The sequence below is a fragment of the Natator depressus genome, chromosome 14 (genome assembly GCF_965152275.1).
Source record: "Natator depressus isolate rNatDep1 chromosome 14, rNatDep2.hap1, whole genome shotgun sequence".
NCBI lineage: Eukaryota > Metazoa > Chordata > Testudines > Cheloniidae > Natator > Natator depressus.
The window spans coordinates 13,652,857-13,673,126 of NC_134247.1; the positions used below are offsets into that span (position 1 = coordinate 13,652,857).

At 54.4% G+C, this 20,270-nt stretch overlaps 1 protein-coding gene across 2 annotated transcripts in view; it reads right to left on the reverse strand.

The window, feature by feature from the left end:
• ACSF2 (acyl-CoA synthetase family member 2) overlaps positions 1-12,670 on the reverse strand; it is a 54,061-nt gene extending 41,391 nt beyond the window's left edge. The window contains exons 1-2 of one of the 2 annotated variants that reach the window (XM_074972200.1): positions 12,430-12,670; positions 651-846 (exon numbers count right to left, since the gene is read on the reverse strand). In XM_074972200.1, the coding sequence (XP_074828301.1) occupies positions 651-846; positions 12,430-12,521 (288 nt within the window). In that variant the 5' untranslated portion in view covers positions 12,522-12,670. The remainder of the gene's footprint in view (positions 1-650; positions 847-12,429) is intronic. The other variant, XM_074972201.1, reaches the window with a different exon arrangement.
• Positions 12,671-20,270: the final 7,600 nt, after the last annotated feature.

Below are 20,270 nucleotides of genomic sequence, written 5' to 3' on the forward strand. Positions count from 1 at the left end.
TCCCATTTACAGATGTAATATTGTATGCATATTCAGAACGCCCATTCATACATATTATTATAAACAGGGCCAAGTCCTGTAGTCTTTACTCAGGCAAAACTCTGACTGATTTTAATGAGAATTTTACTTGTGTAACAACTAGGAAGCTACAGGTGCTCAGTACCTCTGAAAATCAAGTCACACTGATTTCAATGGGATTTGAATTAGACTTCAGGACTTGGCCCAAGATAAATCAGATAGAGAGAGAACCACTTCCTAAATGCAGTAATGCAATCTAGAATGTGCATTTACTGCATTACGCATGAGTACTTCCTCTGTGCACTGCCCTCTCCCTTTGCTCTCATGCCTTACAGAGCAGCTCATGAAGATAGGGTAAGCATGCATGCACACACACACACACACACACACCTGATCACGCACATCAGATGATAAATCAACACGTAGCTTTGCTATGTATTCAGAGCCAGGATCAGAATCCAAACCAAACCAGCCCAAGCTCTGTTTTCAATCCAGGGACGAAATCACTTTTTTTCATTTCTCCGATGGGTTGATCAAGCCACCCACTCATACTGCAATTTGGCTGGATTGCAAATTCTCAAGGGTGGTGAGCTGAAGGACTGGACTCTGTAACAGACAAGTTGGCCACTCACTTCTTGTATGAATTGGGCAAATGTCTTCCGAACCCCATCTCGACAGAACACCAGGGCCTCGCGGTCTGGAAACCGATGGGCTGTCTCCTCCAGGCACTGACCCACAGTTTTGGTGAGCAGTGGAATGGTTGTGGCCCCTTGGATGTAGCTGTTGGTTGCTATTGGTGTGACGGGGGCCGTATTTATGTGCAGGGCACTGTAAAAGAAAAGACGAAGATCAACAACAGCTGGGAGACAGACAGTCACCAGTAAGGTCTCCCTTGCGATACTCAACTCACGCAGCACTCCCTAGGCTACTGCCCTTCCTTCTTTTGGATTCATCTTATACTCACATTGGCTTCACTGCACTATAATGTAGCTACAAAGGATTTACAGGTCATGTGGCTCTCAATCCCAACAAGACAGAGGTCTAGTCACTAGAGTGGTTTTGGATATATGTAGCCCACACACCTGCTGGGCGTGGTGCTCTGTCCCATCTAATGGCACCGAGACTACTTAGAGAGAGATTAATGAGTATGGTCTACAGCCTTAGCTAACGGCCTTATGGCTTTTAGCTCATGAAGTAGAGGCTCATGCACTAAGCTCCAGAGGTTCTATCCCGCCCACTGACAACCGGGGTCTGTCGGTGTTACATATAGTACAACAGGGCTACTAGAGCACTGGACCACAACTATCTATCTATGGTACTTCTATCGCCCTCATTAACAGCCTTTCTGAGAACCTCACACTCTAATGTATTTGTCCTCCCAACATCTTTGTGAGGTAGGGAAGTGCTGTATGTGACAGACTTCCTGGGCAAACTTTATTGAATTAAGTGTATGTATCATTGTGGGCCAGGGATTGTATGTATTTCCCTGAGAGAGGGTGACCATAGCCCATCCAGGAACTAAGAACAGTGTGTGTAGTTGTGGGGGTGATTAAGCAAATTCACTCAGGTTGTAACACTTTGCAAGAGGTCCCACCACCCAGAGAGGTTGACATATACTGATTCAAACCGGATTCTTTTGAGACCACCGGACAACAGAAGGACTTTTGGAACAATAAGCGACGTTTAAACTGACTCCGGGCCTGCTTCTGGATCCAGCAAACAGACAGCACCTTCTGTCCAAGGGAGGCAATCCCCAATCCTTTCTGAGACAGGTTGAAAGGACTTGACCTATTCCTGGGGGCGCTTGTTCCGAGCTAACAGCTGTTATGAACTTGTGACCACAGGGAAAAAACCCTGGTGGGGTCTGAAGGTCTGGTCACCTGCCAGAGCCCTTGTTGGGGCTGGGGTGATCTCTGCTCAGCTTATCAGAACATGTGCGGGTTCTTTCATTGTTTGTAATGTTTTTTATGTGCTGTTTTCACCTTAACAACCAATGTACTTGCTTAGAAAGGGCTGCGTGTAACTTATACAGTGGGCAATGATGCTGTTTATAGCCTCCAAGGAGAAGGCAAAGCAGGCCTGCTGAGGCAGTCTGACTTGATGGGGAATTCACAGGGTAGACAGTGGACTGTGCAGCCTGGAAAAACCCTGATCTGGAGGGAGAGAGGCACCTGTCTCTGCCCAAGAGAAGTGATGGCAGAGAGCCAGAAGCCTGAACATGAGTGCCCTGGGTGGACCATAGAGGGGGAATATAGGTGCAGTTGCCCTGAATTGTGACACTGTTCCCATTTTACAGATGGGAAACCGAGGCCCAGGGAGGCTAAGTGACTTGCCCAAGATCACACAAGAAGTCTGTGGCATAGCAAAGATCTGAACTCAGCCTCATTTACCAGAGTGCAGACAAGTATGTTTGCTCTCAATTCTATCTGAAAGAATGAAGTACCTGAGTGAGCAGAAGGAAAGAGAAGGTAGAGAGGCTGCTAACTGTGCGTGCAAGAAAGGGGGTGGGGGGAGAGAAAGCATCAGAACAAAGTTAAATTTTCAATCTTTCATGGCAAAGACGGAATCCTTTAAAACAAGCAGTCTGAGAGGTTAAATTCCCCAGTCATTTGAAACCAAGACACCCATGTCAGTTGGCAGGCTGACGCAGCCCCAGCATAACTCAGGTACAAGCAGGTTTCCTCAACAGATAACACACCAAACCCTCAACTGGTGCACATGGGAGCAGTTCCATTCCAGTGAACAGAGCTGTACTGATTTACACCAGCTAAGGGTCTGACTCAATGTTTATAGCCAGAATTAACGCAAATTAACCTAGGCTAAAGTAACAGGAAATGCCTCCTCCTGGGCTCCAGGCAGGGTAGGCAAGCTCCACCATCTGTCTCTCAAGCAGCTTCCTCTGAGCACCTGTGGAAGAGGAGGGCATGTTCACCGGGGAGCAGGCCGGGCCCCTGCAATCTGTCACAGTCTACGCAGAACAAGAGTTCCGAAGGCCAGCTGTGCACTGTCCGTACAGAAGGCGTGCGGGTGCCCAGGTGGGCCACAGTTTTTATTGCTCTGATACAACAGCCGGAGCTTATTTAATGCATTCCTCCCAGCTGACCTGGAACCGGACTCTGGATAGCTTTTGAGGCAATAAAGATACTTTCCACCCTCCGGAGACAGAGGGGAGAGGGATGGGTCAGAGTTACAGGGGAAAAGTCCTTCTCCCCATCCCCTTACAAGTAAACATCACGGTAGGTGGTGTCCTCCCTAGTCATTAAAAGGTACCTGGATATTACAGCAATTGGTGCTATAAAAGCATCTAAGATGGACACATACCCTACCCTCAATTTCCAGCTTGCTTGCTAGGTCCCTGTTACAGCAAACTTCCCTCTAGTAAAAACCCCTGGACCCAGTTTCCCCCAGAGCCAATCAATGGAGCTCTTTCAGCCAAAAGCAACCATGGGTTTTATGACACTGAATGCATCCGATGAAGTGGGCTGTAGCTCACGAAAGCTTAGGCTCAAATAAATTTGTTAGTCTCTAAGGTGCCACGAGTCCTCCTGTTCTTCTTTCATGGGTTTTATGTCGCCTCCATGTCTGACTGCCCATCTTTATATAGCGTGATTTTCAGAGTTGGGGGATACCTACACTGCCATCAGAGGCGTGACCGCAGCACGCCTAGATGTATGCAAGCTAGCTCCGACTTCACTAGCTCAAACCAAGCAGCTAGCTCTTGCTGCTGTTAATACATACCCGGGGTCCCAGGCAGGCTTGTGCAGCCCCTGCTCCCACAGCTTCACTGCTTCTGTTATTGGAGTGAGCTAGAGCAAAGCTAGCCTGGGTACATCCACCAGCGCGCACGCACAACTCCAGCCAACACCAACGGGAGCTGGGGCACTCAGCACCACTGAAAATCAGGTCCTTGGTGTCTCAAGTACAAAGACAGAAGTATCCAAAAATTAAGAGGATACTCTTGAAACTATAGAGATAGGCCTGGGAGGGACCTCCCGGCAGCGAGACTCCCTTACATAACCCATCCCAACTCCAGAGGATGATCCACTTCCAGCCACGGCGTGCCTAGCCCTGCTTGCTTAGAGCTTGAAATCTAAACGGTGGTTTCCCCCAGGGCAGGACTCTGTGCTAATCCTAAGCCATTGGACCAGCCCTAATGTTCTTTGCGCTGCAGATATTTCATCTGATACGCAACCTCTCTCGAAACGCTGCTGTTCGCTTTGGACAGCTAATGCCCTCTGCCTTTTCCTGTGCGAAGCAGAGGGAAGATCTATCACTACTGAGTTGCCTGGGAAATGAAAAGATGGAGATAGCCCTGAAGTTCTGGAACAAAAACCAAGAGTTTGTAGGAGAATCCCCTTATGTTGGATTAATTATAAGGGGTAAAAACTGATAAAAGAGAGACAAAGAGGGCTAAAATAAAGCCAGATAAAGACATAGCATCTCTCTCTCAAGAGGATTCAAAGGACAGAAGGTCTTAATTAGGCAGATTAAAAACTTTGTGGGGGGAATCAAACAAAGGGAGGCCACAATAAAGTGGCAATCTCACATTATGATTTGTGTATATAACACCACAGATGTCAACAAGCTCAGGGAGAGGAGTGACAGGCCCCAAAGGACATATAGTCTTGTAGCTAGCAACAACGAAGAGCAGTAGTTGCTCATCTTCTCAGCAGAGAGATCAGGAGGGAAGGCAGAGCCAAAGCAGCTGGCTGTAAAGACAGAGAGGAATGCTGCTGCAAGCATACGGTAGCACGAAAGCAGGGGAACAGGAGGGCCTGGAGGAGGAATATAGGATGGGATGCCCAGCTGTAGGAGGAAACAAAACCTAAGCAGTGGTGGGCTGTGGAGAACACTGAAAGGGAGAATGAGGAGCTTGAACTTGATATTGAAGAAGAGAGGAAATGGTTCTTGGAGAGGGGGAGGGCAACAGGGCCAGAGCAGTGAAACAAGAAGTACTTGTGATGATTTTAACCCTTCCGGTGCAGTACACCACTGACAACCAGAACACCTTTCTTGATCAAAGGGTTGTAACGCCACCATCAAGCTGTAACCCTTACAGATCCTTTGAGCCAACTCCGCAGCCCTTCTCCCCACCCCACCACTGACCAGCACACAGCCACAGCAATTCTTCTGGGCCGGCCAACCCAGCTCCACAGGGCTTGCAATCTTCACTTGGCCACTCCAGCTAGCCTGATTCCTCCGTTCCTCCTTTCCCATCTTCCGCCCCACCCCCCCAATCCCAGCCCACCCCCTTCCTGAATGAAAGAAAAATCAGGAGAGAAGGGGTTAATAAATAGTCATTGGGTTCATCAGCTTATGGGACCGTGAGGCATGCATACAGATTCCTTGTAAAACTTAAGGAGACTAATGTCTTTAATGAGACTTCTTCTTGGGGAGGAAAATAGATCAGACGGAGCTCAGATTTCCATTGTTTGAATCATGGGGCATCGCAAAAGCAATATTCTGCCCAGTATTTGTCTTTCACTGGCATAGAGGTGTTCTCCTGCCTCTGGGAAAAAAAGAAAACCACCTCCCCCCAGCCCATTTCTATCCTAAAACATTGAGGGGCAAGTTCGGGCCTCTGATATGCTCACATTACTCCATACAGCTGACTTTTACACCCGGGACATAACGAGAGGAGCATGGAAGGTGTGAGGGAGTGTGAGAGAGAAGGGAGCAAATGGAAGGGGATAAAGACAGGCCAACATTAGTATTAACTTTTATTGTTTGGAAACGGGGAGGCAGGGCATGTAAATAAACTAGGAGCGAGAGAAAAACAGAGTGAGCTGCAGGAGAGAGGTGGTTTTATAGGGAGCTTTTATTTCCTAGAAAAATTCTCCCTCAGCCAAGGAAGCCAGGGTGCCCCTCTTCAGATAAACAGGAGAAACTGCTACAGTATTTCACAGCTAGACCACTGCTTCAACTAAAGAGCAGGTCACTGGCTGCTCAAAAGTCTTTATCACCGGATCGCAGCTCAGCAGTCTCAAGTAAATAATCCAGCTGCTAGGAGCAAAGCGATCCTAGCATTAGCACTGTTATTAGACTGAGAAAGGACTGACTGGGCTGAACTCCATCGATCTAGGCACTTTTATGGCCCACTCTCACTTTAGCAGAGGTCCCTCCAGGCCAGGCTCGAGGAACACAGGGAGGCAATGTAGAGAAGCTTGCACTGAGGTGTTCGGTTGATACAGGACTTTAGTCTTGAAAACCAAACCTTAGTCCCACCCACTGCGGTAAAGGGCAAAGTGATCATGGGCTTTAGTGGGAGCAGAACTTGATCCTAATGGCTTCATTTTCTTCTTGACCTCTGTTGTTCTGGGAGTGCCCGCTTCTTGCCTATGCACAGCATTCACTTGCAGAGATTTAGATGGAAAGGAGAGACTGGCATGATCAGGCAGCCACTGCTGGACAGGTTATACAAGAGTCCCCTGCTCAGCGCCCGCAACTCCATGGAAGACACTGGGAATTGAGGCTCAGCACCTCCCAGGATCAGGTCTGAAAAGCGTGTGAAGCAACCAAGCATTCCATCTCCTTTGCAGTTTCCATGGGGACTGGGCCTGAGGGAAGAGCTCTTAACTGGGGCAGGAGAATGGCCTGGCACATACTCCAGCATCATGTGGCTCAAAAGAAACAAAGGGAAGCTGAAGAAAGGAGAGGTGGTGAGGAAACCCGTCCAATCCAGTCCCTCCTGCCAAGTCACACCCCACAAGTGTTCCCCTGCCTGCAAGTGGTTAGTCTATCTTCTTTTAAACACTGTTCATACTGGCTGCCCCGTTGCCTATTAAAGGGCGATGTGCTGGCACTGCCCCATCATTTGGCACACTGCCTCCTTCAGGAGGGGTTAAAAAGTTCAGGCTTTATGTTCTTACCCTTCTATCCACTTTCACCGTTTCTCCAGTTCTGCAAGGCAAACCTTGGTCCCACTGACTCCAGTGGCACCAGAACGTCACCCTGCGTGCTTGAGAATTTTCTCCATGGCATTAATCGGTTTGGGAATCTACAAGAGCCCCTCAGGTTGGCTTGATAAACTCTCTCATGGGACGTTTAAGGGCCAGACCCTCACTTGGCGAAAACCAGCACAGACAATTTAAACCACAAGAGGATCTGGCCCCAAGTCTTTATGGCAGCAACTTTCCCCTACCAAACAGGAGGGGTGAAAGATGACCAGATTATCACGAGGAAATCCTCCTGGAATGTTGCACTTGCTAAAAGACAGTCTGTCAGGTATGCCCAGAGCCTGAGCGCATAGGGCAGTTGCAATAATTTTGTACTTTGAAGAGCTAGATGCAGGATCAAATTCTGTCTCCACTTCCTCCAAGTGTCTAACAACTGAGCACACTGTTCTCCTGGCTCATATCCATGTAGCTCATTTCATCTTCCAAGTGCTTCACAAACATTCATGCGTCCTGTCAACAACCTTCGGAGGGATTAGCCCCATTCTGCAGAGAAGGAAACTGAGGATGCAGAGGGGGTATGCCCAACATTTTCAAAAGAGGCTACTGATTTTAGGTGCCCAACTCGAGACACCTCAAGTTCGATTCGCAGAAGGGCTGAGCACCCACATCTCAAATTTAAACTCAGCAGCCCTGAAATTAAGGCCCAAGTTATCATGTGTTGGGCACCCAAAAACTGAAGCACTCCAAATCACTATCACTTTTCCAACATTGGCCCACATGACTTGCTCAAGGTGTCAGAGTCGCACCTGGGATCAGAAACCAGGACTTCCTGAATCTTTGCTTACCACTAAATAGAGGACACATCTATCTTAATCCAGCTGCCCACAAGCACTGCATGTTTTAGCCTCTCTGTGCCTGGCTAAAGCTGAAATGAAAGCAGTAGGAAAGGAAAGGGGTGGGGGGGGGAGAAGAAGACTCCATTTGGTTTCATGCCTTATGAAGCTGATACAGAATCCTCTGTATAACATAGAATCCTGGTAGCTCTCATATTGCATGGGATGCTGACATTGAAAGAGACAAAACAAATGTGGTAAGTTAGCAGATTGTATTCCTGGTAGCTCCCAGCCTCCCTAAAAATGACCAAGGATTATACATATAGATCTTCCCCAACAGCTTGCGGCCAAGGAGGGAAAGAGTTACCAATCTGCCCATTAGAGAGAGACAAAAGGGATTTATACCCAACTCATGTATCTGGAATCCTTCTAAGCATCCGTCTTTCTCCAAAGAATGGAACTTTCCTCACAGCACAAGGACTGCACTAGGGAAGAGAGGAACCCAAGGTGATAATGTTTGTTATTTTATCATTGTAGCATGTTCATTCCTTCTCCCCCGACTCTCCCCATAAGACTGGATAGGAAACCCTCTAGTCCAAATACAGACCTGTGCGAGCAACTGTAACACCATAGATTTCAGTGTAGGCTGAATTTGGCCCTCTCTTTTTTAATTGTTGCACAGAACTTGGATGTTAAGGACAGGCAACGATCCTCAGAAAGTCATGGCAACTTTTATAACATTATGGCTATAGAGTTAGGAAACTAAAAGGGCGTAGAGGAGGTAAATACCTGTCAGAGAGTAAACAACCTTGTTTAAGCAATGAAAAAATCAATAGAGAACAATCACTCTTGAGCATGGGCCACTCCATAAAAATGTTGATTGCCAAGGAGGCAGCGTGCATTTGGGTCACTGACTGACCTTTTCCACAATTCTGGACTGAAGAAGCTTGGGCACCACTGGTATAAGGACCGAGTATGGGACTGGGGATTAGCAACTCCTGAGACCTAATCCTGGCTCTGATACCAATTTACTGTGTGGCCCTGAACTAGACAGTCTAGTTTTTCCATCTGTGAAATTGGGACAGTACTTAGTCACCTACCTCATCGGCATGTTTGGGGATGGACTGTTTGACATCTGAAGATGTAAAAACACTATAAGTGTATTGAATAGGAAGGACAACCTTGGGGCTGAAGATTGACAGCCAGAAAGTCAGGGTTCTGTTCCCAGCATTGCCCAGCAATTGCTTTGTGATCTCGGAAGTGTCATTTTCACATCTGTAAAATGGGAACAATACTAGTTGCCTCTCTCTCAGGGAGCTGTATGGATCACAAAGAGCTTAGGAAATGCTTTGAGATTATAGGATGGAAGGAACCGACATGCAAAGTATTAATCATCACTAATGCCACACAGAAATCACATATTCAGTCTCTATGCCCTCTGGCCAATGGTGAGTGCACCGCGCACTCTGAAAGAACATTTTCACAGGGAAGAGGTGAAAAGAAAGGCATAAGTTTTGGCAGGAAGTATTCCAATCACCTTCCCCTGGCTTCTGTCAGGGCAGGAGACACGAATGGACAGACTGCAGGTCTGATCCGCTATGGCCGTTCCCTAGCGGAGCAAAGGAATCTGAGAGCGAGGAGAGCAGAGTGGGCTGCCAAATGAAAGCACTCTCCCTGAAAGCACATACGTTGCCTAAGCAACAAATTCTGGTGCCAAAACAGTTTCTGGTGTCAGATAAGGAGCCAAACTCAACAGCGGGTCCGGCAAAGAGGACGGTCAGAACAGACTCTGCTGTCAGCACAGAGCACAGATGTATCAGAGACTTAGGGATGTTGGTTCGATGTCTGCACCAAGTAAAGAAAAGGCCCCACCTTTCCTCCTGCAGGAGCAGGGCAGCTAAATCTGAAAGTTCTCCGCCCTGGTGGGAACAGGTGGAAAGCATGGTGCATACACAGGCACTCTCGGAGATGAGGAGGAGCTGCATGTATTTATCTCTGCACAGCCTCAGCCACCTCTCTACACTTGTTGATTCAAGATAAGTAGCCTTCTCTCTTGACCTCTAATATTGTCCCCTGGAGAAATTACCACAGAAAGGGAAAGGGACTTGGTGCAGTGTGCATGGGCCCTGGGGAAGCAATGCATTTACATCACCCTCGGCCCCCCCATGTGAGCACACGAGAGGGCTCTGGCTACACACCCACAAAGGTTTCAGAGTAACAGCCATGTTAGTCTGTATTCGCAAAAAGAAAAGGAGTACTTGTGGCACCTTAGAGACTAACCAATTTATTTGAGCATAAGCTTTCGTGAGCTACAGCTCACTTCATCGGATGCATACTGTGGCATCCGATGAAGCGAGCTGTACCTCACGAAAGCTTATGCTCAAATAAATTGGTTAGTCTCTAAGGTGCCACAAGTACTCCTTTTCTTTTTACAACCACAAAGGTCATTATTCCCCTGTTTGGCATCCTCCCCTCTGCTTGTCTGGGTACCTCCTGAAGGCCAAGTGCACAATGGGGAAAGCTCATGAACTCCTCCCCAACCCAGTTTCCACCTGCTGTGGGGAGACTCCTTCCCCCCTCGTCATAGCAGCTCATGACTGAGGCTCTAATGTACCTAAATTGCAATTTTTGGCAGGGTGGGGATGGGCAGGAAAATTCGCCCCGTTCTGCTGTTTCCTCATATCTTCCCCACTCTTAAAGTCAGACATTTCAGACAAACTCATCTTGAATTTTACTTCCCAGAAACTAGTTTTGAACTAGAGGATTTTTAAACCAAGAATGGATATTCTTCTTAAAGATATTCTCCAGTTCAAACAGGAATTAATTTAGGGCAATCCTATGGCCTGTGTTATACAAGAGATCAGACTCTGGGATCCTAGTGGTCCCTTCTGGCTTTATAATCTATGCATCTAGGACTTGGAAGTTTCCTGAGCTTTAATGGAGCCTTCACATTCTAAATTCTGGTAGAATTTTGGCTTAAAGTTTCCATTGCCCCCTCCCTTCCCCACAACAAATCTGCTCTGAAGAGTTTCAGTAAGACACCCAAAGCCGCCCTTGAACCCAAACCTGCCCTTATAATTACAGTCCTGGGTTGGATTCCAGACCACAAGGGGACCTATCTCCCCATGCAGAGGCAGCTGTAATTTCATGAGAACAGTTTATCAGGTTTTGTTGCCATCGAAGGCACTCCCAACCTCAGCCTGGTCTCTGAGCCACAGACGAACACCTCCCTCCTGGCCCCCATCTCTTGTTATAAAAGAACAGGTAGAAATTATACAGTGAAAAAGAAAAGGGGTATTTCTTCCCATTTGCTGCTGGGATGAACTTTAATTTCAACTGCACTGCCGGGAATTCAACTGAGTTCATGAAAAAGCCACTCCCTTCCTGTAGGGCAGGTGGGATTTGAAAGCTCCATGACTGTAGCTACATGCCCTTTCCCACCACCTACCCTACAGCCAGCTTTAAGACCAAGCAAGACAAAGAACCATTTCCAGATCCGTAATACAGTAGCTTCATCTCCCAGCCAACTGTACAGGACCAACTCACCTCCCAACACCCCATATAGCTTGGGGATCCACACATTGTAAGGTCACTTCCATCTAGGTCCCATGCTGCACCCCAGGAGGCTCCTGTTGAATAGCAAGGAGCAGCGACAGAGCTAAGCAAAATCAAGTGCTGGGATCAGTAACACAGAAGGAGCTGGAGGAGCCACTTGAGAGGTTTTCACTTGATCGTCACCAAGAATACACGATGGGGAAGGAAAGATTGGATCTGGGGCAGGAGACTGCCCTGAGATGCCCTTGCTCCCTGTGAATTCCCCTGCGCCCAAAGTCACAGCCTCCGGCCAGTGCTTAAAGGGATCTGAAAAAAGTGTGGGTGGGGGCCAGGGTCTAGCATAATCAGATGGTAGCAAGTTTGGTAAAAAGAAAAGGAGGACTTGTGGCACCGTAGAGACTAACAAATGTATTTGAGCATCAGCTTTCGTGAGCTACAGCTCACTTCATCAGATGCATGCAAGTTTGGTAAAGCAGAACGTAAAGTGGGCCCCTCACAGACCCAACTCAATTTAGAAAAAAAAAAGGCAGGTCTGTGATTCCTTACAAGCGTCCCTTCCCCACTGTACGCATGGCCTCCAGCCCCACCATGGGGCTCCCAAGTTGTAGGGAACTGTCCAAGGGACTGACCGCCACACACTGCTCTGGGGACACAGGGTGAGCTGGAGCCGCGTTTCTCAGGGTGCCGGTCCCTGAGCTCTCCCTGACAGTTTAGGAATGCAGCAAGCCGGTCCCTGGTATCAAACAGGTTGAGAACCACTGAGTTAGAAGAATCAAAGAGGGCTGAAATACAGAGCAGGAGAACTTGGGTAGCAAATTAGCTGTTCTTCGCACCCCTCCCCTGGCATCTGCACCATCTTCCTCCTACCCCAATTAGCGCATGCCCCCCACCTACCTCCAAACTGCCCTTCTCCAGGCAACCTGCCCAACTACATCACCCCCCTGCACCTACCCGCTACCCTTCCCAAACCGTGGGCATCTTCTTCACTGCTCTCCCTGCCCAAGCTGCCGGGGTCCCCGCCACTGCCCAGAACACCCCCAACTGCCACCTCTCCTGTCCCCCATGAGCCCCTCTCAGGCACCTGCCTCCCCCACTAGCCCTGAACGACTCCTCCCCTCCCTCCATACCTGACCCGCTGAGCGCCCCGGAGTCCCGGGGGCTTCCCAAGGGCGGGCAGCACCTCCTGAGCCACCAGCTTCAGCCTGGCTGCGCTCGCCATGGCTGGATAGGGCGCTGCGCCCCAGAGCCCAGCCCCACGCAGACGGGGATGGCAGCCAGCGGCGGCTACTGGCAGGGCTGCAGCCCGAGAGTGAGTTTAGGGAGCGAGGACGGAGGAGGCGGGTAACGCTCCGACTGCGAAACAGCCAAGAGCTTTGCCGAGCGAGGGGCGGAGCAGGCGCCGGGGTGCGCACAAGAAAGATCTGTGTTAAAGGAACTTCTGCAGGCGGGGTCCCGCCCCAGCGAGCTCCCACACGGCGCCATACTTCCCCAGCCACTTCTGCCGGCGGGGTCCCGCCCCAGCGAGCTCCAACACCACCCCAGACTGCCCCAGCCACTTCTGCAAGCGGGGTCCCTCCCCAGCGAGTTCCCACACCGCCCCAGGCTGCCCCAGCCACTTCTGCAGGCAGGGTCCCTCCCCAGCGAGCTCCCACACCGCCCCAGGCTGCCCCAGCCACTTCTGCAGGCAGGGTCCCACCCCAGCGAGCTCCCACACCGCCCCAGGCTGCCCCAGCCACTTCTGCAAGCGGGGTCCCTCCCCAGCGAGTTCCCACACCGCCCCAGGCTGCCCCAGCCACATCTGCAAGCGGGGTCCCTCCCCAGCGAGCTTCCACACTGCCCAGCCACTTCTGCAGGCAGGGTCCCTCCCCAGTGAGCTCCCAGACTGCCCCAGCCACTTCTGCAGGCGGGGTGCCTCCCCAGTGAGCTCCCAGACTGCCCCAGCCACATCTGCAAGCGGGGTCCCTCCCCAGCGAGCTTCCACACTGCCCCAGCCACTTCTGCAAGCGGGGTCCCTCCCCAGCGAGTTCCCACACCGCCCCAGGCTGCCCCAGCCACATCTGCAAGCGGGGTCCCTCCCCAGCGAGCTTCCACACTGCCCCAGCCACTTCTGCAGGCAGGGTCCCTCCCCAGTGAGCTCCCAGACTGCCCCAGCCACTTCTGCAGGCAGGGTCCCTCCCCAGTGAGCTCCCAGACTGCCCCAGCCACTTCTGCAGGCGGGGTGCCTCCCCAGTGAGCTCCCAGACTGCCCCAGCCACTTCTGCAGGCGGGGTGCCTCCCCAGTGAGCTCCCAGACTGCCCCAGCCACTTCTGCAAGCGGGGTCCCTCCCCAGCGAGCTTCCACACTGCCTCAGCCACTTCTGCAGGCGGGGTGCCTCCCCAGTGAGCTCCCAGAATGCCCCAGCCACTTCTGCAGGCGGGGTGCCTCCCCAGTGAGCTCCCAGGCTGCCCCAGCCACTTCTGCAAGCGGGGTCCCTCCCCAGCGAGTTCCCACACCGCCCCAGGCTGCCCCAGCCACTTCTGCAAGCGGGGTCCCTCCCCAGCGAGCTTCCACACTGCCCCAGCCACTTCTGCAGGCAGGGTCCCTCCCCAGTGAGCTCCCAGACTGCCCCAGCCAATTCTGCAGGCGGGGTGCCTCCCCAGTGAGCTCCCAGACTGCCCCAGTCACTTCTGCAGGCGGGGTCCCTCCCCAGCGAGCTCCCACACCGCCCCAGGCTGCCCCAGTCACTTCTGCAGGCGGGGTCCCTCCCCAGCGAGCTCCCACACCGCCCCAGGCTGCCCCAGCCACTTCTGCAGGCAGGGTCCCACCCCAGCGAGCTCCCACACCGCCCCAGGCTGCCCCAGCCACTTCTGCAGGCGGGGTCCCACCCCAGCGAGCTCCCACACTGCCCCAGGCTGCCCCAGCCACTTCTGCAGGCAGGGTCCCACCCCAGCGAGCTCCCACACCGCCCCAGGCTGCCCCAGCCACTTCTGCAGGCGGGGTCCCTCCCCAGCGAGTTCCCACACCGCCCCAGGCTGCCCCAGCCACTTCTGCAGGCGGGGTCCCTCCCCAGCGAGTTCCCACACCGCCCCAGGCTGCCCCAGCCACTTCTGCAAGCGGGGTCCCTCCCCAGCGAGCTTCCACACTGCCCCAGCCACTTCTGCAGGCAGGGTCCCTCCCCAGTGAGCTCCCAGACTGCCCCAGCCAATTCTGCAGGCGGGGTGCCTCCCCAGTGAGCTCCCAGACTGCCCCAGTCACTTCTGCAGGCGGGGTGCCTCCCCAGCGAGCTCCCACACCGCCCCAGGCTGCCCCAGCCACTTCTGCAGGCAGGGTCCCACCTCAGCGAGCTCCCACACCCCCCAGGCTGCCCCAGCCACTTTTGCAGGCAGGGTCCCACCCCAGCGAGCTCCCACACCGCCCCAGGCTGCCCCAGCCACTTCTGCAGGCGGGGTCCCACCCCAGCGAGCTCCCACACCCCCCAGGCTGCCCCAGCCACTTCTGCAGGCAGGGTCCCACCCCAGCGAGCTCCCACACCGCCCCAGGCTGCCCCAGCCACTTCTGCAGGCGGGGTCCCTCCCCAGCGAGCTCCTACACCGCCCCAGACTGCCCCAGCCACTTCTGCAAGCAGGGTCCCTCCCCAGCGAGTTCCCACACTGCCCCAGCCACTTCTGCAAGCGGGGTCCCTCCCCAGCGAGTTCCCACACTGCCCCAGCCACTTCTGCAAGCGGGGTCCCTCCCCAGCGAGCTCCCACACTGCCCCAGCCACTTCTGCAAGCGGGGTCCCTCCCCAGCGAGCTCCCACACTGCCCCAGGCTGCCCCAGCCACTTCTGCAAGCGGGGTCCCTCCCCAGCGAGCTCCCTCCCCAGCAAGCTCCCACACCGCCCCAGGCTGCCCCAGCCACTTCTGCAAGCGGGGTCCCTCCCCAGCGAGTTCCCACACTGCCCCAGCCACTTCTGCAAGCGGGGTCCCTCCCCAGCGAGTTCCCACACTGCCCCAGCCACTTCTGCAAGCGGGGTCCCTCCCCAGCGAGCTCCCACACTGCCCCAGGCTGCCCCAGCCACTTCTGCAAGCGGGGTCCCTCCCCAGCGAGCTCCCTCCCCAGCAAGCTCCCACACCACCCTAGGCTGCCCCAGCCACTTCTGCAGGCGGGGTCCCTCCCCAGCGAGCTCCCAGACTGCCCCAGCCACTTCTGCAAGCGGGGTCCCTCCCCAGCGAGCTCCCAGGCTGCCCCAGCCACTTCTGCAAGCGGGGTCCCTCCCCAGCGAGCTCCCAGGCTGCCCCAGCCAATTCTGCAGGCGGGGTGCCTCCCCAGTGAGCTCCCAGACTGCCCCAGTCACTTCTGCAGGCGGGGTCCCTCCCCAGCGAGCTCCCACACCGCTCCAGGCTGCCCCAGTCACTTCTGCAGGCGGGGTCCCTCCCCAGCGAGCTCCCACACCGCCCCAGGCTGCCCCAGCCACTTCTGCAGGCAGGGTCCCACCCCAGCGAGCTCCCACACCGCCCCAGGCTGCCCCAGCCACTTCTGCAGGCGGGGTCCCACCCCAGCGAGCTCCCACACCGCCCCAGGCTGCCCCAGCCACTTCTGCAGGCAGGGTCCCACCCCAGCGAGCTCCCACACCGCCCCAGGCTGCCCCAGCCACTTCTGCAGGCAGGGTCCCTCCCCAGCGAGTTCCCACACCGCCCCAGGCTGCCCCAGCCACTTCTGCAGGCGGGGTCCCTCCCCAGCGAGTTCCCACACCGCCCCAGGCTGCCCCAGCCACTTCTGCAAGCGGGGTCCCTCCCCAGCGAGCTTCCACACTGCCCCAGCCACTTCTGCAGGCAGGGTCCCTCCCCAGTGAGCTCCCAGACTGCCCCAGCCAATTCTGCAGGCGGGGTGCCTCCCCAGTGAGCTCCCAGACTGCCCCAGTCACTTCTGCAGGCGGGGTGCCTCCCCAGCGAGCTCCCACACCGCCCCAGGCTGCCCCAGCCACTTCTGCAGGCAGGGTCCCACCTCAGCGAGCTCCCACACCCCCCAGGCTGCCCCAGCCACTTTTGCAGGCAGGGTCCCACCCCAGCGAGCTCCCACACCGCCCCAGGCTGCCCCAGCCACTTCTGCAGGCGGGGTCCCACCCCAGCGAGCTCCCACACCCCCCAGGCTGCCCCAGCCACTTCTGCAGGCAGGGTCCCACCCCAGCGAGCTCCCACACCGCCCCAGGCTGCCCCAGCCACTTCTGCAGGCGGGGTCCCTCCCCAGCGAGCTCCTACACCGCCCCAGACTGCCCCAGCCACTTCTGCAAGCAGGGTCCCTCCCCAGCGAGTTCCCACACCGCCCCAGGCTGCCCCAGCCACTTCTGCAGGCAGGGTCCCTCCCCAGCGAGCTCCCAGGCTGCCCCAGCCACTTCTGCAAGTGGGGTCCCTCCCCAGCGAGTTCCCACACTGCCCCAGCCACTTCTGCAAGCGGGGTCCCTCCCCAGCGAGTTCCCACACTGCCCCAGCCACTTCTGCAAGCGGGGTCCCTCCCCAGCGAGTTCCCACACTGCCCCAGCCACTTCTGCAAGCGGGGTCCCTCCCCAGCGAGCTCCCACACTGCCCCAGCCACTTCTGCAAGCGGGGTCCCTCCCCAGCGAGCTCCCACACTGCCCCAGGCTGCCCCAGCCACTTCTGCAAGCGGGGTCCCTCCCCAGCGAGCTCCCTCCCCAGCAAGCTCCCACACCGCCCCAGGCTGCCCCAGCCACTTCTGCAAGCGGGGTCCCTCCCCAGCGAGTTCCCACGCTGCCCCAGCCACTTCTGCAAGCGGGGTCCCTCCCCAGCGAGCTCCCACACTGCCCCAGGCTGCCCCAGCCACTTCTGCAAGCGGGGTCCCTCCCCAGCGAGCTCCCTCCCCAGCAAGCTCCCACACCACCCTAGGCTGCCCCAGCCACTTCTGCAGGCGGGGTCCCTCCCCAGCGAGCTCCCAGACTGCCCCAGCCACTTCTGCAAGCGGGGTCCCTCCCCAGCGAGCTCCCAGGCTGCCCCAGCCACTTCTGCAAGCGGGGTCCCTCCCCAGCGAGCTCCCAGGCTGCCCCAGCCACTTCTGCAAGCGGGGTCCCTCCCCAGCGAGCTCCCAGGCTGCCCCAGCCACTTCTGCAAGCGGGGTCCCTCCGCAGCGAGCTCCTACACTGCCCCAGGCTGCCCCAGCCACTTCTGCAAGCAGGGTCCCTCCCCAGCAAGCTCCCACACCGCCCCAGACTGCCCCAGCCACTTCTGCAAGCGGGGTCCCTCCCCAGAGAGCTCCCACACAGCCCCAGCAAATTCCCACACAGCCCCAGACTGCCCCAGCCACTTCTGCAAGCAGGGTCCCTCCCCAGCGAGCTTCCACACCACCCCAGCCACTTCTGAAGGCAGGTCCCTCCCCAGCGAGCTCCCACACCACCCCAGTCTGCCCCAGCCGCTTTTGCAGGCAGAGTCCCTCCCCAGCCAGCTCCAACACAGTCCCAAACCACCCCATCCATTTCTGCAGGCAGGGTCTCTCCCAGCCAGCTCCCCACAGGGCCCTTAACTTCACCTGCCACTTCTGCAGGCAGAGTTCCAACTTCCTCCCCAGTGAGCTCCCCAACTGCCCCTGCTACTTCTGCAGACGGGGTCCCTCCCCAGTGAGCTCCCATTGGCTCCCTGATTGCCCCAGCCGAGCTCCCACCCCACCCCAGACTGCCCCAGTCACTTCTGCAGGCAGGGTCCCTCCTTCGTGAGCTCCCACACCAGGCTTGAAAGGCAGTTAGTGGAGAGCCACCCACATAACCCCTGGCACCCGCACTCTTCAGTTCACAGTACACTATCTCTTCCCAGCACAGACATGCTGCCCACAGCCTCCACTCCCTGCGGGAAGGCAGGGGAAAGACTCTTTAAGAGGCAGTGTCCACAGAGAAGATGAACTCCAAACCTTCTAGATGTAAAGAAGGTGGGGGAAGGGTGAAGCAGGTTGGGAGGAGGCAGAAGAAAAAGAAAATCTGTTACGTAAGGGTAATAATTGGGCCAGGAAAATGGAGAAATGAGCCTGTGGAAAAACAGATGGAAGAACATAAGAAGTGTTGTTCTAGCCATTCTGTGTAGGTTGGAAACTCTTTGGGACAAGAGCCTGTCTTGGTTTATGTCCGGAAAAGCAGCCAGCACACACTGAGGTGCTGCATCTAAGGTCAAGCAAGGCAGCAGCCTGCTTGGGTGTCTGCAGTAGCTTCAAGTTTCAGAGTAGCAGCCGGGTTAGTCTGTATTCGCAAAAAGAAAAGGAGGATTCGTGGCACCTTAGAGACTAACCAGTTTATTTGAGCATAAGCTTTCGTGAGCTACAGCCCACTTCATCGGATCACAGACCGCTCACAATTCCACTCTCTCCCACTAGCTTGAGCCTTACCAATTGTCCCACCAGCCAGCTGCACTTCTATACAGATTCCACCACCCTTGTTAAAATTGAAGGGTTGGTGGATGTCTCTGCCTCAGATGGACACACACACACTTCTCAGGCTGCTGCTCAATCATCCTGCCAGAAATGGCATGTTACTGATTTGCCTTTAGAATGGGCCAGACTGCACCAACGGAGAGGTCATTGGGGGAGGGGAGGAGAGGAATGTCCTGGGGGAAGATTTGTCCCTCCAGAACCTACTGCAAAGTCTCCATCCCTTCCTCCCCATGTACAGTGACACACCCTGGATTGAATCAACACACTCCGAGTATTTCTTGGAAGCAACACACGGACACTTGCAGCTGCTTTCTCTCAGTTTGTTAGCTGAGTGGTGCTGCTGCCCAGCTTGGTTCCTGTTGTGAGAAAACATCATTTTTCCATTTAAACAAAATACAGATTTCCCAGTCCTCCTGGGACACGGGGTACTGCACAAACTAAGAGGGAAATGTTTGCGTGAGCCAGAGCCCCTTGATAAAATACAAGCAGCACATCACTCCTCCACACACAGAGATCAAGGATAATTTTAAATTAATTGAAGGGGGATGAATACAGAGACAGAGAACTTTGAAGCTCATTAACTGTCCTGCCTCTGTCCCTCTTCCCTGGATTCTACCCCACCATACGCACCCTGGTATCTGTTCCTTTGTTATCTGCGTCCCTTACCTGTTCCCCAAGCTGCCCCACTTGCATCCACCCTCCCCAACCCAAAACTGTCCCTTTTTTAACATTTGTCCCCTACCTACCTATTCTCCAAACTGCCTCTCCCTGAACATCTGCCTCCTTCCATCTAACCTTAAATTGCCTGCCCTCAACTTGGCCTCTGTTTCCCAGAATCACCTGGCCCCCTTACATAACTTGTCAAATGCCCTTCAGCTCCGTTCACAGGTGCATTTACAGGTGCAGCTCCCACCTCCCAAACTGCTAGCTTCAAACATGCCATGGCGATCATGCATCTCCCTGCCCCCAGTGAACCTGTGCCTTGGAGCCCACCTACCCACATTGCTTCACCGGGTAGGAAGAGCAGCTGGGAGCTGCACAGCTATTCCAGAAACCACACCTAAGGGACCAAGGCAGATCCAGACACCTAGCCCCAGGACACAGAGGTACCCAGCTCTATGCAGCACCCAGACACAGGGAGAAAGCAACCCTGAGCCGATCACAGCAGCACTGAACCTGAGGGACAAAGGGTGCTGCAAAAATTACTCTGATTGTAAAATGACAACTGCCCTCACTGGGCATTAGCATTTCAGTGTCAACCAGCACCGTATGGACCTAAAACTTGCCAGGTTTCAGAGTAGCAGCCGTATTAGTCTGTATCCGCAAAAAGAACAGGAGGACTTGTGGCACCAGGCAGCATTAAGCCATGGCTAGGATAGGTTTCACACCAGGTTTTTGAGGGGGTCGATGGGGTTCATGTGCAGCAGCCTGTTTGGCATTAGTGCCCCTTTCTGATTCAGTCACTCAGGCTCGCTCAGACTGAGAGGCTGCCCCACCTTCACTTTCCTTTAGCAAACTCAGTGATCTGCTGGCACAGATCCCTTGAACTGTAGGCCTGACTTCCACTTTATGTAATTGGAGA